We start from the raw sequence: 25,040 nt of genomic DNA, 5'->3' as shown, positions 1-25,040 counted from the left end.
TGGAGACAGACACGTTGGAAAAGTTTCACATATGAAACATGAAACATTGTGGATGACTTAAAACTTTTATCTCGATTTATTTCCCCGATGTCTCCAAAACACCGAGTAGCCAGGGTGACGGTGGGAGCATTTTCTTACTAATATCTGACCAAAGTACCGACCCGCATCGTTAGTTAAAATACAGGTGGACATGTGGCTGTGATGAGCTGCATCATGTGATAATGCATTGACGTCAGTGTGACAGAGATTGTTCAGGCTCAATTTCATAGTTTTAATGCCAGACAAAAACAGTGTTGTTTTAAAAAGTAGTATATGGTATATGGTGAGTTAACTGCACTGTCTGAATCAATGCGATGAGAAATAAAATCGCCCCCTGTCACATCCAAAAAAGGGAAAGGCAGTAAGATCTTCACCTTCTCTAAACTCGTGAATTCATTTAATAGTCATCGTCTGCTTTTGATAGTGAAGTCAAGCTGCTGCATTCATATCTAAACACGAAACAGGTTTCCTCTGAAGAAAACTCACGATTCCCAAACTGTCAATAAATGTTTAAAGATGATAGAATAGTGAATGTGATTGCTCATGCTTGTCAAAGCCTCTAACACACCCAGCTATATTATATGATAAAGTGTTCTTTCGCGTCACACGTGCAAGTGCGCCAGGCAATCCTGGCCCAAAAATTGCGTTTGGCAGGCTCCAGACGCACTGGGCAGGGCGCACTTGACTGAAATCTGCGCCGCAGGATTCACGTAATTACTGCAAGGGAGTCAGCAGCAGCTGCACTCGATGCAAGTTTAAATATATACGATCATATGGATCATATTGTTTCTTCTGCTTTATTTCCACGCAAGGTTATTTATTGTTTACAGTAAGATGCAAGTGCACGTACGCGGTGGCGCGCCTGCTCGTAGTCGCACACAGGGCAGCCCCTCCCACTGCAAATACTTCTTTCCCGCCTGGTTCTCAATGAATGTTATTCGCAGTTAGAGAACAACAGACAAAACAATCAATCGTGATGAACTTTGAAACATACTTGTCCTGCATGCAGGTTACATATGGCGTAAGTAACTTTTTATTAGGGAAATAGTCTTCTGCAGCCTGTAGACTTAAGGTAATATAATTAGGTGTAATTTCATCACCAGATTCACAATCTGACCTCATACCGGTAAAGAAAAATGCAGAGAAATGTACATGGTCACACACGTAATTCAAAGTTTGAATATAATGTTAATTGTTAAATAAGGCAAACAAAGCATGAGCCTATTTTCTTTATTATGAGCCTATAATTAATTATTGTCTGCACGTGTAGTCGTGGGGGCGTTAGTCAAGTCCAGACAGACACCTGATGATGTTTTTCTGCGTTTTTCCCTCAAAACATAAAACAAAAAGTCAGCGTATGTGTCTAAAAAACCCTCAGTGTCAGACTCATTGGTTTAAAATTAAGGAAAACATAATGAGCTCTAACGAGATTGTTTAAACTATGCTCGAGGGCGATGGCTCTCAGAATAAATAGCCTAATAAAATGATTATTTGCTACCCTATTTAAACTTTGGCTCTCAGAAGGAGCTTTACTGCATGGGTTTTATTTTGGAAGTTTGTCCCGGCAGTCTTTCTCTCTGCTTGGCTGTCCTCTCCTCTCTGTGGCCATAATGGAGTAGATTGGATTGCTGGCGGATGAGGGCGCTTCACCGCCATTTGAAACAAACACACACTGGCACCGTCTCAACTACGCAGTGTGTGTAGCCCCGAAAGTGAGCTGGATGATGAAGTGAGCAACAGATTGGACAGAAAAATCTTCACCAGGAAAGCGACACAGAGCCGATTTCAATGATCGGGTGTTGCGAAAAGTCCTGATCGCAGAGGTCTTTGCTGGGCCGAGCTGCAGGCTGAAGTGAAGAAGAAGCAGGACTTTTCGTGCCTGTTGGGGCTCACTCACGCTGGCCATCAGATGACCAAGTTGTGAAAAGTCTGTCTGCGCTGTCCTTGCAGTTTCAACTTCGAGACTTCGTCACAAGTAAGTGTGTTTATGTCTTTTAAAGCGTGCAGTGCGTGTCCTTCTGTGTTCATCCGTTTCTCCAAAAAAAAACCCCACGTTCTGGGCAGCGTAAGCACGACTCGGGAAACTTTCCTGGAATTGCATTACATTTTCTTTTACATTGCACGCTGCTCACTGCAAGTTCTTTTCTGCCAATCGTAAAGATTTATTATTCTCAGCCTGCTTCTTAATATCGCGCGTCATCCGTCAAAGTGTCATAAACTTGAGATTGTGTCAAATTTCGCTGCAACTTTTAGCGTTTCAAAAGCAGTTGGACGCTGAATGGATGAGGTGAAGTGACAGCCATGGTTGCTCCCGACGGATGTTGCCTCCTTACCTGGTTAACTTATCTCCTGTGGTAGATAAGAGACTGCTAAATATCAAATCCCGAGGAGGTAATAGAACAATTTGATCGAATGAGTTAGAAATGCTGGTTCATTTAAACTGGGATCAAGCATTTAAATAATCCAGTATACAGCTCAACCTTTGGTACTCTAAAATATCCTGGAGTTGCCTCACTGTTGAATCAGCCTCTTGCATTGATGCATGGATGGAAATCAGTTTGACCCATAATCGCTTCAGTGACCATAATATGCCTGATTATATTACAGTAGACAGTAACATAAAATGATTAGATGACATGGACAGTGTAACTGTGGTGATTATCCTTTTAGCTCTTTTAAAATGTTAATCCACAAATAATGTTGAGTGTCATTGAGAAGTTGGCAGAGTTCCAGATGATTCCTTTAATTGGCTTGTTTACTTAAGCAATCCACAACCCCAAATTAATTCACTTACTACTTTAATATGAATATAAAAAGTTTTTTTTTTTTCTTGGAGGAACTGGGACCAGTTCATGTTTAAGATTCTTACTGGTGAAATGTCTAACTATTAAAATGAGCCTGACTGATCTTATCAGCCTGATTATTACAGCTATATTGGTCTAAATCGGTATTGGTGTAGGTGTTGTCCTATATGCTTCTGAAACTTTAAATTTATTTTTATTTGTTATTTGTAAGCCCTACACATAATCCCTGTTCTATATGTTGTTGTTTTTTTTAAATTAAAGTTTATTTATAATTGTTATAATAGAGTTTTAGTGTTTCAGCACCCTGATATCATTTTGGACAGTGATGTTTATTGTTAAACTGTAACATATCCTGCTTCCATTACATATCTTTGTCACAAGTGTTAACCACTTTTAAGGGATCATTGCAAAAAATGTGTGTTTATGTATATATTCTATATACTGTAGATTGTATTCTTAATATGGCTAATATATTGATATCAGAATTTGTTTTACTCTCTAATATCTGTATCAGCATCAGCCCCAGAACTCCAGTATCAGCTGGGCCCTTCTTCAAAAATATATAATAAGTTTGCTTCTCATGCCAGCTTCTCCTCTCATTTTGGTCGTTCTTCATCAGTGATGTGCAGACTCTTGAACTGACTACAGGAGAGCCCCTCTGCTCCTCCGCTGCTTAGATCAGAAAGCACACCACATTGTGATGAGGTGCAATGTGCTCACTTGGCCACTATAGACGGCACACTACAGTGGGGTAATTACCTCCTTAAGAAAAAGGTTTTATTGCACTGTTGAGTCTCGTAAATTGAGTTGAGCCTTGACAATAGCGTTGCATGATATGGCAAAAATAATCATATTGTGATTATTGCCACAGCATCTCTTCAGCACAACGGTACATATAATGTAATGTCGTCTCACATTTTACTTGCATCACAAATTTACAGCTGCTACAATTTGGATATTGCCCTTGACCATATTGTGGTTTTGATAATATTTTGATTAATTGTGCAGCTGTACTTGCCAGCAGTGTTTTCCGCTCAGCAAACCCTTCTTTAAGACCACACAGTGTGTTAATATTCACCTGAATATAGCTGAACCACAATCAGTGGGATTTTGTTGTTGCAACAGTTGCTCAGTAAGTACTAAAGCAGGTAAAAGGCATGATGAGAGACATGCATAATGACAGCTATTATAGCATCCGACAGGCAGCTGAAGTAAGATACGTTTTAATAGATGCGGCGAGGAGTTTTTAAGAGACATTAGTTCCAGTCTCAGTGTTCGCTACACTCCCACATATAACAATAAATACAGCTGCAATGTACTATACCCTTTGACAGCTCAGCAGCACTCTGGAAACTATTAGATGTTACACACATGCATGTACACTTGGTCTTCAGTGTTGTCAGGAGGATGTGTGTGTGTGTCTGACACAGAGGGAAAAAACAGCTGAATTTAGATCATATTAGAGAGATACATGCTGCATGTCTATACTTAGTCCTCTAAAACAATGAGTGGGTTTATACAGGACTTTTATTTATTCTTTGCAATAGGATTGAACTCTCTAAAATGCTGAATCAAGTAAATCATTAAATCCAGATTAGTTTACATGTGATTTTCAATTCTGATTAGTTTGAACAGTCGTTTGTGAGCATGAGTGACTTGGAGTTTGTCTGCAGCTAAACTGGCAAACTACTGGACCCATCAGCCTAAATTGTTTGAGCATATTAATGACTGTATGGTCAAGGACCTCTTGTGACTGTGGTAATTCATACCTAATCCTAAAAAGAACTTACACTGACTACTGACCAGCAGCATTTCTAGACTTTTTTGACCTGGGCAGCCCAAGTGGGGCACTAACTTATGCAGGGTTGGCATGAAGTGTGTACTTTGATTACTATCATCACAGTATCTCACAGTTTCTCATATTACTCTTACCCTTTTATTTAAAAGATTAATTGTGCTAGCAGTCACGATACAAGAGTGGCAGCATAAAAATGCAATATAAAGTTCCATACGTGATTCTTTACGTCCTCAAAAAGTAATTGTACCACCATTTATACCTCTTCCCCAGGATGTGAGACTCTGAAATTCATCCTCTATACTCCATCATGAAAGATAATTTTGCTTTTTATTATTAAAGTAAATTAAATTTGTAAACCACCTCACTCCTCTTAACCGGCCGGTAAGGGCTGCAAGTCATCAACAACTGCTAGGCTAAAAACAAGGCTTACGTATGAACAGTGTTGGACAGTAACCATTTACATTTAGTTAGATATATGTGATGTGTCAATTAAAAAATAAATGTAATTGTAATTTGTTACAGATATTGACAAAAAAATGTAATTGAATTATAGTTACTAATCAAAATGTTGGTGATTCTTTTAGTGTTGTCTGGCAGAGATCTGCCCTCTACTAAGTGCACTCTTCTAGTTCTCTCTGAAATTACCAAGAAGTTATTTTTACCAATGTCAAGCAACTGTAATGGATGAAAAAGTTACATTTTAGGGTTAAAATTTGACTTTGGTTTAATATCTTTGACAAACTGCTGCATGCTCATGCATGCACACACCCTGCGTGGAATGCTGCAAAGAAGAGGTTTTCCACAGAGATCAGTCTTCAAATCTGTACAGCAGCACACACTTTCTCTGTTTCTGCTGGACCTCGACTCTTGCTTGCACTCTTTACCTTCCTTGTTCCCACTCCGATACACACACTTGATTTTGTACAAACATGCATGATGCATGCACGCGCATGCACGCGCATGCACACAAGCACCCACTTTTTTTTCCCTCACTTCCAATACACACAGCCTGTAGCGGGGTTTGCAGATGTGTGTCCTGATTCGCTTCCAGCACAGGCTCTTCTCATGCCAGTGTGCTGACTCTGAGTTTTCCACTCTCTCTTATGAAATAAGAGCAGGAGACATTAGACACATCCAGCAGCCAGATCTGGATGCCTGAGAGCCCGCACATGCACGCAGGTTAAAAATGCAACCTGTGTCTGCATGTACAAACACATAAACACACATATACATGCACTGTCACTGCAGGTTAATGCATTCATGTAAATGCATCAGACAGTTGAAAGCATATCAGGAGCAGCTGGTTGAGCTGCAGTTTTGGGGCCCCGCCTCACATCTGAGGGGCTCTGCCCACCTGTCCTCACCAGCGTCTGGTGTGACATACAGCCTCATGTTCAAGTCTATGGCATGTTTACTCAATTTCTGTTTATTTTAAACAAAAAGCTCAATGGTGAAGGGGAGGGTCCAGGGCAGAACATCTATTTGCATGATTCTTGTGTAATTATTGAGACCCAACAGCGGACCTTGGACAACTTTGTGTATTTGTATGCACAGACATGATTATTTTGAAATAATCATAATAATTTCCAGCTTCTCAGATATGAATATTTTCTGGTTTCTTTACTCATCTGTGACAATAAACTGAATATCTTTGGGTTGTAGACAAAACAAGACATTTGAGGGCGTCAACTTGAGTTTCAGGAAACACTGAATAACATTTTTCACCATTTTCAGACATTTTATAGATCAAACAACTAATCAGTGAATCAAGAAAATAATCAACAGTGGTCATTTTGACCGTCTGAATTCCAAACTCTAAAATTGCTCATGATAAACACCCTTTTAAGAATTAATACATTTATTCTACTATGATATATTTTTTTTAAAAAAAAGGAAAGAAAGAATGCTAAAATGTAAGTTATGTGAAGTTTTATTATCTATTTATCAATAAATTGCATATAGTAAACTGTATATTTGTTGACGATGCGCCTCAAATTCTTCAATTATTTTACTGATCAGGACAGTTTAGTCTAATTATTTGTACTTTAATGTAGGCAAATTAATGGAACTTGAGATCTCTTGCGAAGTTTTTGGACAGAGGTAATGATAGTAAGCAACCCAGATGTATCTCCAACCCAGCAAAAAGTAAGAATATAGCCACAGAAATTTTTGTGCAGTCAATATGCATTTCTGCATATGGCAGCAATAGGTAAAAATTATCATATTTTCTTTTCCTTTTCTGTAATATGTATATATATATATATATATATATATATATATATATATATATATATATATATATATATATATATATATATATATATATATACATTTTAAAAGAAAATAGAAAAACTTTTAGGCAAAGTGAGGTACCATCAGTTATTACACATATAGCCATTGTGGCTGTTCTAGTTAATCAACAATAAAAAATTATTATTTTATTTTCGTTAGTTGCAGCCCCAGTATAGTGATTAAATATGTTCCATTTAGTTGATGTAGTTAATCATTATTTAACCGTTTTGGACTATGTTTGTACTTAAATTCATACAGTTATGTTAAATGGCAGATGCTCTTCAGTCGTGTTTCTCTCATTTTCTAGCACTTGTAGTTGCCATTTTATCATGTGAAACTTAAAGTGATTTCAAACTGAAGTCTTTGTAAACCCATCAAAATCTTCAGAGACTATATTATGGGTGTGTGTCCATCAGGCCTACTTTTTCAGAGCTCTTAGCCTTTTTTTTGTTCTATGGCCATTTTCAGGTAGTTTTGAGTTGAAATTCCAGATGACAGCTTGTCAGAAGTGCTGCACTTAGCAGTTTCTCAAACTGACAGTCACATCAGAGGAGGCAGCAGTTTGAAGTTTCGTAATGTAAGAATGGGAAAGCACAATGGCTGAATGTTATGTCTTCTTGGTATGTTTTTTTTATGTGTATATATCTTTTATATTTGCATGGTTTCCTATGGGGGTGTAACACTGGCTACACCACAGGCTAGCTAACGTTAGCACATTCTACCCAGATCACTTGTTCCTCTCTGCGGTTTTACAGCCATTAAAGAGTCCTTGTGGTGTCACAGTCATGCTTTATTCATCTGGGCTTTATTCCATGATTATAGTTGATTGCCTTTGGTTGAATTTTTTCTGGCTTTCTTTGAGAAATCTGAACCTGAATAGCATTGGGAGTTTGTTATGTGAGCCTGGCTGGTAATTCAGTGACCAGAATCAAAGTAATTATCAAGGTCATACTAAATTGATTCACATTTTTCTTTAATTCTCCTTTAGCTCTCAATTAGTCCAGTGAGATAAGCACTTTGAGCTTGGGGCATTGCAGTGTTTGCATTGATAGATAGGCTGGATTAAATGAGAGAGTAGGGCTAAAGAAAGAGTGAAGAGTGCATATGAGTGAGTGAAAGATCAGGACTGCACTAATGGGAGGCATTGCAGTCACACTATTGTATTCAAAGACTCAAGGAGTCCCTGACAAAGTTGCTGGAAGGATAATGTAGTCTTGCATGTCTCCACAGCTGAAACCCTGTTAGACTAAAGGTATATTTGCCTCAGTCTCGCTCTAGAGGCCCCATCTAACTGGAAATACCAGTGGAAATATAGTGGAACAAAGCTGAATGAAAAGAGTGTCTTAGTATAAACAGCAGTGTGCCTGTAGGTAATCAGTTATTGGGTTCGAAATATTGTATCACATTTTTGTGTTAGCGCAGATAACTTTTTCCCTACACACCTGTCACATTAAACACAGTTTTTCTTTTGTTAGTGCAGATTTTTTTTGATAGGACTCCTTCTAGTCCACTGGCTTGTGTTTTAAATATGCAATTCATCCATGTTTTATATTTACATGGAATACATTTTGCTTACAATCTTAAAGGTAGTGTCTGAGAGGCACATAGAGAGAGCGGGCCCTCAGACGGTGTCTTGGGTGGAGAAGGGGCCCCTGTGAATGAGTTGTAGGTCACCAAGTCAGAAATATGCCTGCATTCAATGACCAACTTCTGTTAAAGTGAAGATTATGCCATTTGCTATATATTACCTCAAAAAGACAAAACCATCTCCACCCTGGTTTACTTTTTGTTTTGTCAGTTATTATTCAATCAAATGAATGATGTTGTATACAGATATGCAATCATGATTGCTGTCCTGTAAAAAACGCTTAGCTCCAAATGTGGTGATTTTGAATTTTTTGCTAAAACTAAAGGAGGAAATACTAATTTATGAGTTTAGACACTTTTCATATGTCTTAAGCCAGCCAAACGTTCACAAAGCCACTGGATCATCTGTAAATGTATTGACACAAAGCTGAAAGCATGGTTGTTTTTCTCAGCGCCTGAAAAGTTTTTGAAGATAATTGTTTTTCATTGGACAGCGACAATATGCATGTTGAGCCACGGTCAAATCTTTATTTGATCATGTATGAGATAATATAATATAAGATAACTAGTTTAGGAGCAACATCTGTCAAGACTGACAAGCTGATTGACTCATTCGACTGTAAAATCCAACACATTGTTGGTCAAATATATATATATATGTATGTATGTGTGTGTGTGTGTGTGTGTGTGTAACCAGCCAGCAGTTGATGTGTTTAAGTGCGTCGTAGGTCTAAGGATTGTTTTGAATTGATGATCATATATTCCACCACAGTTCTCTTGCAGTTGTGTGGGTTACTTCCATCCTGGACAGCCCAAAATTGCAATGTTTGACTTCCTCTGAGGGTCTTTGTTCATGTTGTTTTTACCCCCTGTGGCACGTTGCTGCTCACCTCTGCCAGCAGCACCTCTCTCACACTCCGTGTGCGTTACACTTCATTTCCTCAGGACCAACTCAGTTTGTCACCATGACTCTCTGATATTACTGCAGTGTTGACAGAGACAAAGAAAAAAAAAGATAAAGGATAGAGGCTGATGTTAATTATCCTAACTCCGAACCACAGGATAACATTCCATCTATCTTTACATGTGTGTGTGGACCTGTTTGACACTAGTGTCTCACACAGATTGGTGCTGACAGCTAATTTAGGGTTGTGAATGCTTCCATCACAGCATGGGGTCAGAATCCCATCCCATCCCAGGGGCAACCGAATTTTTCTGTGTGCATTTACTATGTTTGTGCATGGATGTAATTATATTATAATGTTAATGAATGTATGATGTCAGTGTTTATAAGCCTAGTCTCCATCAAAAAGCAAACATCTGCATGCTCCAGATTATAATTTCTATTCTACTGTTCAGGTTTTTCAGGATGTTAAAGTCAATAACTGTGGTAGCGCATTTGTACATTACTATATATGTTAATCTCAGATATTTAACTTGCAGCTCAGTGAGAATAAGAAAAAAGTTTCATAAACCACAACACTGATGTGCAAACAGTAAAAAGTTCTCCATGTATATTTAATTTAAGGTGCCCTGGGGAGTTTTTTTGTAATGATCTTTGTTTACATCTCATTGTTTATACAGATACAGATACTAAATATCGAACTTTCATTGTATAAAATATTAACATGCAAAACCAAATGAAACTTTTTGTATAAAATCAATTGCTTTTTCAGGATTAATAGGTTTTTATAATAGGTTTTGCAGCAATAAAACTGACTGAGGTTAGATGAACAGACAAAGTTTTATCTTGTTACATAAAACAGATGTTGACAAAGTTTTTCTTTAAGGATGTACTTTGCAGTTGTAAAAAGGAATGAATGGCATCCCAATATGGTCATCCCAATACTCACTGACTTACTTACTATTGTATCATGATGAATGGTCATAATATTGTGTCGTTGGGTCTGTGGTGATTCTCACCCATAATTGTTTACATTCATGTTTATGTGCTAGCAGTTGGTCTTCACTGCCATTTGTCGGCATACGGCTACACTTCCTGGAATAATGTGAAACCGATAGCAACCTGCGTGCATGAATGTTTGTTCTTGTGCACGAAACAAACAGGCTAACTTCAACCAATCAGATCAATGAATCATATGATGTAGTAGTTTTCCCCTGCAAGGCAGCTGGATTCACAAGATCACGCAAGAATCCTTTCGTTCTGTGCAGCAAGCCATCTGGTGTGTTAGGTCACTGCAAATGGAGCCAGTTGGTAAATCAAATTCTTGATCAAAAACATGTTTTTCATCGAGAAAAGCCTTCAGTGCTCTTCTTTGTTCTTCTTTCAGTGAACAGATACTCTCCAGTTCTGATATGACTGATGCCTCTCACAGTCGTCACACCTAAAACCACACCCCTAGCTGCCAGTAGTCCCTCCTTGGACACTGATTGGCTGCACCACTTTTGGTGTGGACACAAATGCATAATTTGAAGCCTGGCAAGATGGATTATCGCATGATCTCATGATCCTGTGATTCCAGCTGCATCTGAACGTAACCAGAGTGCCAAAAGTGGTCATAAACTTTACGGGGTACCTCTAAGGGCACTAAGAAAAATTCAGAAACCATTTTGTTATTCTTTTAAAAAAAAAGCTTGAATTGTAGAATTGTATTTTTAGAGAAATAATGTAATGTTATTATAGATAATCATGAAATACTGGATTAGTACAGTACTGACTTTTTGTTCAATAAATGCATCCAGGCACTTGATAATTTATCTTCAGCAATCCAAGACACAGTACCTCAGCATGAAAACAAAGACTGACTGCATGTTAGATTGTTATACTAAGAAAACTTTTTCTCCCAAATCGGTGTCCAAAGCTGTTGTATATATTGAAACTACAGTATTAAAAAAGTTCAGTACAGAAACTTAACTTTGAAGAAGTGTGTCCCGTGTTTTTTGTCCATGGACATTTATGTCATTTAGAGCCCTTTATAATCTTCACATAGTGTGTCTTAAGCTTTTCTGTCATGCACAGTCAATAACAAAACTGCATTTTTAGACTCAAAGGAGCCTAATATCTCCCACTATATTTAAATTGAATTCAAGAGTAAGATAAGCTTTGTGTTCCCTTGATGATCGTCTGTTTCTTTTCTTCCCTATCAAAATGGATGCCATTCTCTGTGAACACTCCTCACAAAATTGCATCTTCATTGCTTTGCAAGTCTCAGAGCAACTTTTACCTTACTTATTAAACGTATTTACTTAAACCTCTTTTTAACCTCCCCTGCAATTACTCCAGATTAAGAAGATTTGCCCTAACAAATTAGATAAAGGAAAGTTTGTGTTCTCAATAACGACACCTCAGCTTTCTGCTCTAACTTTGGAGAAACCTCCTTAACTTGAGCTTGCAACATCTCTCTGCTTATGTGTGTGTGCACACTTTTCTTGTGCAGCTATAGAAGACACTAACACAGAGTTTATGTGACCTCTCACCCCCTAACCTTTCTTTTTCTTTGGCTGCACCCTCACACCATCGCCCCATCTCCTCCTTACCCCCCTCCTCCCCATCTTGTCAGCTTCTTTTGAACAAACACAGATGATTAATCGAGATTTGAGGAAACATGGGAGAAGCATGGTGCTGGCAGTGGGGTGCCAAGTCAAGATGTTGCATGGATGTGTGTGTGTGCGTGTGTGTGTGTGTGTGTGTGTGTGCTTTAGGGCAGAGGTAGTGGGAGGAAGGTTGACCACAGAGGCCTTAAATGTTTACCAAGGGACCCCAGGAGGCCAGGGCTGAGCCTCCCTCTTTTCTGATTGGTTTAGGTTTAGGCAGCCTTCCTCCAAGTCTAGGAGCCTGTAATTGGCCGAGAGGAGGACAGGAATGGGGGAGAAATGTGCACAAGATGGAGATGAAGCACTAACCTTGCCAGGGCTTTCACAGACGCTTTCACATGAGAGAGGGGGGTGGGCTAATGTTAGGGTTAACATGAGGCCACATGTTGGAGCGGAGGGACTGTTTGGCCTTCTTTTACGCTGCAGTGCTTTGGTTCCTCAACTAATTAAAGAACATTTGAAAAAAGAAAAGGAAGGAAACTTATTTGAAAGTACTTATTAGAGGGTAAATTTAGCTTCTGATCAGGAGAGGAAAATTAGATGTTTTTAGTAATTTTGGAAGGACAGATTAGGGTCAGAGAGAAGCAGAGGACAAATTTGGGCAGGATGTCAAGTGCGGGAAATGAGCAGTAAATGTTTGTAAATGGAGCATTCTAGTCAGGCCAGATGAGCCTGCTGCTTTACAGCTCTCTGCCACAAATTCTTGCATTGTATAACTTGGCCTTGTATGGCCTCTGTTGCTTGGAATTCATCCATACACACATAGACAGACACACACTTCTGACTTAAAGCTGGGGTGGGTTAGTCTGGAGAACAACAGACGATTGCTGACTCTCTTTCCTAGGTCATCAGAAGCTGCATTGGAGATTGGTTGTTTTCATTTGGGCATGGTGGATTCTTGCTTATGCCATTAGGAGCACTTGGAAGAGCCAGAGGAACCTGATTTGGTTCTAGCAAGCTGGCTAACGCAGCCATGACAACTTCGCTAGCAGCTATGTCGTCCTTTGGAGTCTTTCCTGGTATGCTGTGGATTTAGAAGTCATTTCGTCTTTAGCTCTTGAAGGGGCAATTTGTAGCAGTTGCACATTGAAAAAATGAGTACTGCAGTCCAAACAGCAAGTTGGAGCCATAGATGGTATATTAAATAGTCCTATTTGATATAAAGTCCTATTTAATATACAATCTGTGGTCGAAGTGAGCTGTTTCCCTCTTCTCCAGACTCAGGAAAGCTCAAGCAGGCTGCAGGAACACTTCAGGAGTGCAAGACGCATCCAACTTTGTAAACTGACGATAACATGCGATGACGAGTCGTACGCTGTTAGATGTATCCAGAAAACTAAGGACCACTGCTCTTAAAATACACACTCTGAGTTAAGTGATTGCCTGTCTGACCGCCTGCCAGACTCCACCAACATATTGCTGAATTTAACTGCTATAAACACCTATGCCTTCTACTACTTATTATTGTTAATTATTACTAATATTCTAAGATTATCTATGATGTCTTATGACTCATAAACAGGCACTCACTCTGCAAACATTCAGCATTAATTTTAACTCTAATAAACATGAAATGGGCAAACAAAAACAGAAATTATGGCCCGGAATAGAAATTTAAAAGTAAATATACTGTTGTCAGAGAAGTCTCTATTAAACATTTTTCCTTAACCTCTGATGAAATTTCATTTTTTGTTTAGTACAGTAAGTATATTACATATTTCTCCTTAAATGTTTATGCTGATGCTAAATTTTGTCACTCAGTGCATCAGGGACATTTGTTACTCTGCAAGTTGACCATTTTTACAATCAAGTAACAAACTTAAATTTTGCAAAGATGTTGAGTTTGTTTTTATGTTTTTTGTGCCTTGTTTTGGTTGTGTGTTTCTGCTGTAAGTGCACTTTACAGAGTTTTATGTTTTAATCTGCAGTAAATCTAATCCACAGTAAATGGAGCATTCTTACAGTAAAAAGGTGCCAGTGTTTTCTGTTTTACAAACACTCATATGAACTTTGCCCAGGCATTTTTTTGGCACTAGATCTTGCAATGCTCTATCCGAGCTTGTCAGTCCTGAAAATATGCCTGAGGTGGCCACTTAGTTACTCAGGGGCTGTCACTCTATATGAAAGTAAAAATGCTGGGAAACTATCTTTTGGCTCACTGTTTCTAGGCATGGAGCCCAAACTTCTTTTCCCATAAAATGTACAAGAGAATTTGATATGCCGTACAGGTCCCTGGCTCGCAGGCTTGAATATCCTCTGTCCTCAGGCTACACCAGTACTGGGGATAATACTGGCAGTGTTGCCCTCAGAAACATAGCCTCCTCGTTTGGGGTTGCTGGCTGCCCAGCAAAGTTGTGGAGACACTCGGCTGTAAATAGCCAAGGGTGCGGACAGAAACGTTTGGCCTATATTTAGAGGTTGGACTTGACTGGCAGGACTTGTCCGCCAACACCAGCTTATAGACCAGGAAGTTTATTCTATATCACAGGTCGTACTGTTGAAAAAATGGCCTGGTTGACAGAGGCAATCACCACATTTCTGTGTTAAAGGTTTTGTTGGGAAATTCAAGTCTAGTTTTTCAGGGGAGTCAAGCTCAGGGGAAATGTTACTGTGTTGGTGTGGTACAAATTTTGCCAAGAAGTTTTCCTAGATTGTCCTGTATTTCGCCACAGCGTGTGACTACTTCTTAATGTGGAACTGATTTGATTTTGATTTGAGAAATTTAAAGCTGCTATGATTAATATTTTGTATGAACAATGTATTATATGGCTTTATGTAATTTGAAAGGTGGCACTCATAGTGTTGCTCTGTTTTTTAGATTTTGAGGCAGGCAACTTTATTGATTCACTGCTTTCATCTGTCTTGTTTCCAGATGCAACAGACAGCTGTTTTGGCAGCATTTTCCCTACTGTGTACACTATCAGCTATTTTGGTTTTTGTTTTTGGCAGTTTTTCCCCTCTGTGTATACTACCTGCCCAGCACCAGATTGCAGACAAACACAGTTATCGACTAGCTGGTGAAAACAGTGGAGCATTTAGCAGCTAAAGAGGTAGATATTTTCTTTAAGAGCTGGTGGAGACCAAAAAAGAATTAATAGGACAGTGAATATTGGACTTTCATCAGGTGTTCAGAGTAGACCGCCACTGACTCAAGTCCAAGAGAGTAATAACTCAGCCCGACTCCAACTGGCACATGTTCTCTTTTTATGCTGAAAACCCACCCTTAGATGGAGTGTAAGCTGTGTTAGACCTGTCTCGCAATTGTAAGTACTATGGTTACTCACCTTTTGACCCAGATTACACGTCTGGGGAGTGTACCTTGTAGCTTAAATAACTATCAGAAATGTTTATAAGCCATAGGTAGAACTCAACTGTAACTGCTAAAGAGCCAGCTATGTCTCTCAAGAGCTGGTGGAGGCTCTGGCAATAGACTCAGCTACCCACTGAAGTCATTTTTCACTGTCCTTCTATCAGGCTGCAGATCTCTGATATGTTCAAAGGCACACTACAGTAAGAGCTGTGTGCTCCCTGCCATCTTGTCCTTCAACAAACTGCACAACTGACAAATATGGACTTTTTTTTAATTTTTCTTTGTGACTTTACTGTATACTGTGTTTCCCTGTGGCTGTTTTGTGTTGATCCTTAAGTGCTCGCATGTGTGACAAATTTCGTATTTTGCAGGACAATAAATTATCTATAACAAACTTAAGTACTGAACACAAAGCCAATGTGTGCTAATGTTGCTCCCTGTCTTCTAAATAATGTCCTAATGTAATTAAGAAACTCTTTTTCTGTCATATCAGCTCAAATGCTGCTAAGGAGTCAGTGTAGTGTTCACAGTTTGTTTCTGCTGCCCCCCAAATGACCAAAAGAATCTGTAACTGCAGGTACAGCTAAACATACAGCCTATCGGTTAGCTGATATTATTAGCCTGGTATTGGTCTAGCACTGCTATATCGGTCTTTACTGATGTATATGTTGTCTGATTTTTTTTTTTTAAATTTTTACAGTACAAAATGCAGATTGTTTTTATTTTTTAAATTTTTAGTTTTATAGGCAGGCATTTATGAATATTTGAAAATTTTTCAAAGTTCTATTTGTATTTGTATTTGTATTTGTATTTGTGTCTTTTTATTTATATTTTTTATAATTATTAATAATATGAGTGAATGTTTGCTGTTTCAGTGCTCTATTGTCATTTTGGATTTTTATAAATAAAGAATATTGGCCCATATATTGATATAAGAATTTTCTTTTTGCTCCCTTATTTTGCTTTTACTCCTTAGTATCAGTCTGGCTCTAAATGCAGGTTTCGTATTACAACGTGTGGAGTTACACTGATACAGTTCTATTAATTACTGCTCATAAACCAAATGACAAAATAATTTCAAACGAGTATAAACTCATCTACACTGAAAAGCGTGCTTCATGCTTTCAACCTCCAAATGCTGCAGCAGCAAACTGACATGATAATTAATTATGCCAGGTTCCGTGTTAGGTTTCACATGTACCAGCTGAAAATAAATGGCACTCAGTTTGTGCTCACAAGCCAGAGAGAAAGGAAAGAGAGAGAAAGAGTGAAGGAGGGAGGGAAGGAGGGTTTTTCACATGGGCATGTCATCATGGAGTCCAACTGATAATTATAATCACTGTGTCTCCGTCCTTCTCTCATTCTCCCCCCTGTCTCCCTCCCCAGCGTCATGGCTGTCTCGTCGTCCTCCTCTTCCTCCAATCTCCTGCTCCTTGTTCTAATTTCCTCCTTGGATTGGCTGCCTGCCCCAGGATCTGCGTTTCTAATGGACCGGGACCACATGACATCATCAGGTAGGTAACTGGTCTTTTCACTTAGTAGAAGGAATAGATTGATGAGAGACAAATCACTCCTCAGACAATTTATCAATCTCTCTACATGGATCTCATCAAACATTAACAAATGTGATTCAGGTTCTGTGCACAACATACTGTTGACACTTGTTATCACTTCTTATGTCAGACATCAGTTGCAGAATACTGTGTTTGCTCAGATACATGTGGAAATGTTCACTGTTGAGCAAACGCCGCACTTTCCTGCTTTGGCTTGTCAAACAGGCGGGTGATCAATAGAGCCAGGGTAAATATATGGCTGTGGCTTCTCTGTCAAAGTCCAGGGACAGGACTATGCAGGATGTTCGGCCAGCTAATCCAGCTGTCAGTGAACCATTTGAAATAATTAGGTGAAAGAATGCTGTGACTGGGAAAACAGGCCAAACTATCATTTCAATATAATTTACAGCTTGAAGCACTTCAAGCAGCAGGTGGTCAAGAGAGGAATTTTAAAATTAATTGTGCTGTCTTTTACCGCATAATTTCCACAATTGATGCTCAGAGTCCCAGTGACAACACTGACAGAGAATGCTGATTTGGCATCTTCCTCTAATGGCTGAAGAAGCCACTGCACCTGGAATTGGGTGAAAGTGTGCATCCCTGCAACCTTAGCCAAAAGATTCTTGTTTATTTTAAGTCTACCTGTGCTAGAACAGCACATGATTTAAAGAAATCCTCACAGCCAAGATGCAGCAGTTTCACAGAATGGATCAATGCTGCAGCTGACTTTGTCAAAGGGAGTCTCGAAAACTTTTGCCGTCTGTCCTTGGTTCTGCTGTGTCTGCATTCCCGGGTTTTACATTATGAGGGATTCTACTTACGGAAGCTGGAAAAGCACCAATTTTCTTAAAAAAACGTTATTATTCATGGGTGTGGTTCAGTTTGCATAAAGTTATATATGAATTGACTGTTCTTCAAAATACTGAATACATACACTGTTTATTTTAGGCATGTTTTTCATTTGTGCACACCCTGGTGGCGTGAAAACCGTGTTTCTTATCTTTAAATTGAAATTGGGAAATATCAGGATATGGATTTTCTGTCATGTCTTAAAGTTGAGATGTCATTCAGTTTTTGATGAGGATTTCAGTGCAAAACTAAACTTAATTCTTAACCTCCTTATCTCAGGACATTGATTGGATAAAATCACACATAAAACAGCAAATTATTATTTGATTTGTGGAGAAAAAAAAGATTATCATGATAACTGATTGATTAAATCAGTGGTTTTCAAACTTTTTGTGCCCAATTAAGGCATAGCAATGAGAATGCCAAAATCTCAAGGCAACTAGCCAATCAGAGGCAGAGTTCCCAGAGTGTCAATTAATGAAGGCCTTTGATGTGTCATACTCTAATAATTCCCACATCCCGGCAACTCCTCAAACACTGATAACTGGAGCTCACAATGACAGAAGTGGTTTTTAAAGGATTTTTTTGTGGGGTATAGAACTTGGGGTAAATTGTTGGGGTAAATTAATATTAATTCATAAGTTTTTGCGTAGTTGTATATTGAATTGTTGCCACAAAATCCCACAGCTCACCTGGACTTGCATTACGGCACACTGTTCGGGAAACACTGAGTTTTTTAAAGTCTTTTTTTCTTTCTCTTTTTTGATTGTCTTGGATCATGGTGAAGCTTCATCCAATGCCTGTTAAAGGAACATTTAACAGTCAATGCAGTTAATGGCACTGAAAACATTTCGCAACAATAAAAAGCGTGTCCTCGAATGTACATTTTGGCAAGTCTCTGTCTTACTGGTATATTCTTAGGCACACCTGCTCATTGCCATTAGGAAGTGATCCAGAGAGCATTAGACTGAGGTCTGAGAAATCTCCAAACAATCTCTTCATGTCTGGCTGCTGCAGCAGCTGTTGGTAGAATGGAAAGAATGCATGTTACCTGAAGAAGCACTGGGGGAATTTTGACCATGTTCATATATCTAGACTTGGTACCTGCACGTGTCCTCAGCACACATAAATGATTTCTCTTTACCCTCCATTTTCAATGGTACTGCCTCTCTGTACTGAGGATCAATTTAAATATGCTGTTTGTGCAATTATTGAAAGCTTTTACATGACTTAAATGCCATTTCAGTTATTAATAGTACAGCAGCAGCATTGTAAAATGTATTTCTGCTCTGCTGCGCAACTTAAACATTCACAGCACGTTTGATGTCGCTGACATTGAATGCATGGGTTTGTGGGTTTGACCTTTAAATTTTTACACAGGACTTTATAAATTAAAGGCAAAGACTATATATCATAACGTGAAGGAAGAAATTGTGATTTACACATTATTCAGTGCACATCTTAACTGGTAAGCAATGACCAATAGGACTCATAAGTGGTAATACATTTGTTATTTTGCCATATTTTTATGGCATCTTATGTAACGTGAATACTTCGGCACTTACCACTGGCATCTACTGGAGAATGCCAACTCATCTTGTCCTCTTCTGCCAAGTTAAAACCAAGTCCGCAACCTTCCTCTGTTTTTGGGTGGTCTGTTATTCAGTATGCAGCTTTGTAAAATGCACTGATCGGGGAATAAATCCGAGCTTTGCCGGCTATTAAATGGAGAAAATAAATTCAGTGGGCCAATGTGGTGGAGAAGTTTGAGAAAATTGGTTCATTTGCCATGTGCTGTAAACATACTGTTCTTTCAGCTCTGATGTTTTTAGTGTTGAAATAAATTTTGGATTTTCTGAGAGAAAATAATTCCTGTGCCAGTTCTGGTACCAAAGCAGCCAAAATGTTTGATTTTTGATTGTGAATCTGACCAACCCCTCGTGTTTTCTTTTCGAGAGCCTGTTGCTCTGAAGTATATCTGCGTGAACATATTGTGAGCGTTCCCAATTGGATGAAGCAATCATGTTTAACGGCCCTGTTGGCATTCTGATTAGAAATTAATGACTATAATTGGGTTCTGGGTGTGTGTCATAAATTCTTGATTATTGCTCTGCCTTTGCCTTTCGGTCATGGTTTTGTTGCCGCTTGTGTTGGAGAGAGGGGAGAAAGTGGTTTCACTGGTTAGTTTGGTGTAGCTTAGTGAGAATCAGTATCAGAGAGTTGTGATAAGATACAGCACTGCCACAGTTATGTGATAACTAGCCAAACTAGAGTGGCTCCATCAGTTACGTGATTCATATAAAGTCGGGGTAGCCAGAGATATATTTATACTCAAAAATATAAAATGTGACACTTTTGCTTTTGCTCAGTTTGCCTCTCCACATCGGGATTTGCATCTCCATTATAACAAGGAGGTAGGTGTGTATTTTAATTGCACATGCACTTACCTGGAGTCAAGCAGCTGTAAAAACGGTGGATAAACACTTAATGTCTTGTACATTCATCACAATAAAAGCCCCTTTGGGAACCACTGCCTTAGCAAATTACTCCCCATGCCTAAAGTTATCCAACCCAACCAAGGAGGACAAGTAGTACTAGCCAATCAGAGGCAGAGTAGGCCAAGTCATGACTTTGGCCTGCTGAAAAAGAAATTTGGTATCTGTAGTCGTATATGAAATAGCCATAGTTCAGTGCCTAATAAATTTTCCAGTTTTAAAAAACTGCAGATTTTAGAGTTGCCTTTCTTTGGGACCAGGCACAGACACAGCTGTGTCATAATGATTTGAGAGTAATTAATCTTTTGTAAGCACAAAAATAAGTCTTGCTTTTACATTTTTGTTGACTATATTTTATAAAAATATCATGATAATATTCATACAGAAAGGATGATTTTGACTCATCTAATTTTACATTAAAAGTACTAGAGTAAAACAGATGCGTTTTACACAAGCAAACACATGTCTGCGCTGTACTGTATATCAATTAGTAAACCACAGACTTTTGAGGTCTATGTCTTTGCCCTCAGGCTTTTTGGCTTATTGACTTCGTATTCGTGACTTTGTCGTGTTCACAGACTTTAGAAAATTACTTTATCTCTGTGTGTTTATATTACCTTTCCGATAAGCTCTCAGACAAGCTGCTGATAGCAGGTGAGGTCAAATCATCAAACACGCTGACTAGTCCGCCTCCTTCAATCGTTAAAATGCTCTCTGGCGTGCGCCGCTGTGGTAATCGAGCCCTGGTCTTCCTCAACAACCGTTAAAACATCTGTAAACAAGAAGCAGCCCCAGATAGCATGAGCAAACACGCACAGCCTGTGCCTTTCTCAAGCTCACCACTGTATAAACTCCAATCCTGACACCTGCTTTCTACATGTAAAACAATCTTTATTTGACCTTTTACCCACCACTCTTTCTCTCAGACACCTCTGATAGGTTAAAGAACCCGTTCACTCTTATTTAGTAGGTGAGTAACTGCAGCCATTGTGCTTTTGGTGTTGTTTAAAACCATTTTGTTGTTTTGCTTAGGGACCTAATAGAGCCTTCCTGAAATTATGTGGGTTCTGCTGTCTCTGCAGCATTTGTATGTCTGTTGTAGAGGCAGCCACATAACAAGCCCAGAGTAGACGTTTGGAGGTGCTCCTATGTATTTAAAGGTTTACCAGAGTGATTATAGCCAGTGGTAGTCGTTTGTCTTGATCTGTCTTCACACACACTCGCACTTTCTTCTTCTTTCCTTCAACCTTTCCTGAGCGTCTGTCTGTGTGTCTCAGGAGGACGTGCCCCTCAGGTCCATAAATCGATTCTGATGAGTGAGGCTTCTTGGCTACAGAGGTGGTAACCACCGCTGGTAAAAGTACAGATCTTTGGTCCATCTGGCAGTTACATCTGCTTCAAAGACAAGAAGCAGTGGGTGTGTTTGCTTTGAGCAGTGAAGCTGGGGCCTTGTGTGGGATATGGTGTCTGCAGTTCAATAGAAAGTTGGAAACTTAAAAGCAGAGGAGAGAAAAATATTTTAGATAGTGGGAGAGAGAACACATGGTTGGTGAAATGCTCTGTAATGAAAGGTTAGCTGCAAAGAAGCAGATCCAGCAGCAATGTTTTGCATGTATAAAACATATCAAGGGAGTCTAAAGGCAAAGGTTTATGTGCTGTGAGGCAGACTGAGGAGTACTACAGACAAAATTATGGAGAGCTGAGTGAAACCGCAACTTTTTTACAGGACCAGTGTGTCGGATTTCGGATCATCTAAAGTGAAGTTGCAGATTGCAACCAACTGAATACCTCCTACCTCACCCTTCCACTCCAAGTGTATAGGAGAACCTATGGTAGCTGAAGAGAACGCAAAAAGCCCTGTCTAGAGTCAGTGTTTGGTTTGTCCATTCTGGGCTACTGTAGAAACATGGCAGTGCAACACGTCAAACTTTGTGGAAGAGTATCAACAATATCATTTGTCAAGACAGATGTAATGAATTCATAAAAAATGTGTGACATTGTTGTGACAGCCCTGTTTAACTTGCTGATAAGAATGGATACTGTGTTTTCTTATGCATATGAAGGCACCAGAAGTTGCACCAGCCAGCCAGATTTGGCGCACCTGGGCCGAACATTCCTTGGATGTAAACAGCTAGTCCAACTTTGCTGGGTCTCTCTCACATACTTGGACTTCTTCCCACTAGTGTTGGCACATTATGTATTTGTATGCCTTTTGTTTTGTTTTGTCTTACACCTCATACCACTGACACACCCATATCCACATCACTGATATTCCTGACTGACATATTTGCAGATATTTCTTCAGTTGGTTACTTTATTACAATAAATGTCCTTTCTTCTCTTTTCACATTTCTCATGGCCTAGTAGTTGTATCTTATGACAAACTGAGGGCTTGTCTGAGATCATTATTTGACTACCTGGGAATGAGACTCAACAATCAGCTATCTTACTGACCTGCGATTGGCCAAAGTTTCTTGTCACAGGCTAGATTTTCTAAGGACAATTGGAGTTGCAGATGTCTAATTTTCCCTCAGACCACTTGAATGCTGAAAGGTTATTGTGGATTGTTTCCTAATGACATCTTTTTTTATAGGTAAAATTTTTCCAATTGTGCCCAGCTGGTGCTTATCAGGCTAACTTCAGCCTGGGCTCTGCCCTGCAGTGCAGCAGCCAGTTTTCTCTCTCACATTAGCACCTGATTGTGACTGACTGGACTATTTGTCTCCGCTGCTCTTAAAAATCATTTTCTTTCAACATTGCGGCACCATTCCCAGATTGATTACCACAAAGCAAACGTACGATGTGATTTACCAATCGCCTGCTGAGCTAAATCACACAGATCCCGACACATTTCACCTTGTTATCAATGTAGTTTCCAGGTGATTGTTTAAATCACCTCACTATATACTGAAATGTCTTCATATATTAACAGAAGCATTCTTTAATTCAAGTAGGATGTCTCCACTATAAACACTGCAGAAAATCCTGCTTCCCTTAAATGAAAGATCATCCCAAAAGCTTGGAAAGAAGTGAAGAGAAGAGAAACTGTTACAATACAAAATGAAAGACTTTGTTAAAGCTTTTAACTTGAGATTCCAATAACAGATGCTGACAAACCTTGTGAGTATATGAAAACTAAACCCTGGGAACAAGTTTAATTTTTTTTTCTGTGAGGCCAATGAAGAAACCCTCACAGGAGACAGCTATATAGCCCTTTTGACTCATTTCCCACACCTCAGTGTGAGACCACACAGACACCAGCTGAATTTAACATGTTCTTTTGTCCCCTGAGAAAATGTCTGACACCCTGCTGAAGGGCAGAGGGTGCCACAGTACAATAAGCCAGAAAAAAAGAGACAGAAAGAGGAAAATGAGGAGAGAAAATGTGTGCAGGTGTCCGTGCTGTAAGCCAGACACCCCCGCTCATCTTTATTAACTCTCACTTGGATGTAATATGACATAACTAAGCCAATGCTGTGGTCTGTAATGGCATTAGAGGAGATTAACATCATTAGTTCAGGCTAATAAATCGCTGGGACCAGAAAAAGCTGGCTGGGTCACTGCCTGGTTAACACACACCAGATTGTGTCTGTGGGACTTCAAAGCTATGAGCGCTGATGGGAGTCATGAGGATCAGATGGAACAAGCGATTGTCGTGCTTCGGTCCCAAACTTTACGCACAGGTCTGGTTGTATAACTGGGAGGAAAAGCCGAACGTATTCAAGGAATTGGACAATGGCACTTTGATGATCTTTGTCGGTTTTTGTTTTGAAGGTGTAGGTCCAGTGTGTGTGTCTGTGCACTCGTGTGTGAAACTGCGTGTGCATGTTGGCAGTTATTTATATCACCTATTTACACTCCCTTGTTTGTATCTTGTTGCAGTATCTCACCTTTCTCCCCCTCTCTTCTGGCCTGCTTCTCTGCCCCTCTGGCTCTCTCAAATGCCACATGGCCTCCTGACTCAACATTTAACCTCCGCTACTAATCTCACTTAGGAGGTTTTAATTTTCTTTTCCTCCAAAACAATGTATAACTCTGAAGAAGGAATAATAATTTTTGTCCCTCTTCTTTTTCCGTCTTTTCTCCCTCTTCTTGTCTGCTCGTTCTCTCTTTTTCTCATCATCCAAGACACGTGGAAGACAAACTATGCCGTCTGCTGCACACACATTAACACATCCACTGGTGTGTGTTACAGAAAAGCGCAGGAGTGTGTGTGTGTATGGGCTATGGAACAGGGACATAATGTAGGACTTGGCCTGTGCAGACTGACAGGCACTTTGACTCTTAGCACAGCGTCAGTGTGTGCTGCCAATTTCTCCATCTGGTTAACAGAAACACACACAGAAAGAAGGTGCTGCAGAAAGTGATGTGGATCATCTGGCATGGGTGCGGCAATGGCAGTCAGAAGTCAGTGCTGCAGAGTAGTATTATATAAGTTTACCCAACTAAGACATAGAACAGGTGAATAGTGGACATTGCAGCAGTAAAACCTGAATTGGTAGTTTAAAAGTTATGTTTTAGGTTACCACTTTACAAAAAGACTCCTTTATAAATTATTAATGAACAATTACAAACATAGGGAAATCGTTAATAATTTAACTGATTAAACATGTATTAATTGATAATCAACCAGTAGTCTAGAAATATCAGTAGTTGTGCCTCATTTGGTGGAGGCATTTACTGAATAAAGAAACTTAAGCTAAAATTAGAAAAAAAAATGATAACAACTAGAAAAAATAGAGAAAGCGAAAACATGCC

The 25,040-nt window shown here is 39.3% G+C and overlaps 1 protein-coding gene across 1 annotated transcript in view; it reads left to right on the top strand.

Annotated features, from left to right (window-relative positions):
* The first annotated feature begins 1,056 nt into the window (after window positions 1-1,056).
* Window positions 1,057-25,040, top strand: part of ghra (growth hormone receptor a) — a 38,897-nt gene continuing 14,913 nt past the window's right edge. The window contains exons 1-2 of the mRNA XM_084728693.1: window positions 1,057-2,014; window positions 16,772-16,899. Of these exons, the coding sequence (XP_084584819.1) occupies window positions 16,776-16,899 (124 nt within the window). The 5' untranslated portion in view covers window positions 1,057-2,014; window positions 16,772-16,775. The remainder of the gene's footprint in view (window positions 2,015-16,771; window positions 16,900-25,040) is intronic.

This window comes from Lutjanus erythropterus, chromosome 10, assembly GCF_056507025.1.
Source record: "Lutjanus erythropterus isolate fLutEry1 chromosome 10, fLutEry1.hap2, whole genome shotgun sequence".
Classification (NCBI taxonomy): domain Eukaryota; kingdom Metazoa; phylum Chordata; class Actinopteri; order Lutjaniformes; family Lutjanidae; genus Lutjanus; species Lutjanus erythropterus.
Note: the sequence above shows the minus strand (reverse complement) of the source record. Positions and strands in the feature narration are given on the sequence as shown.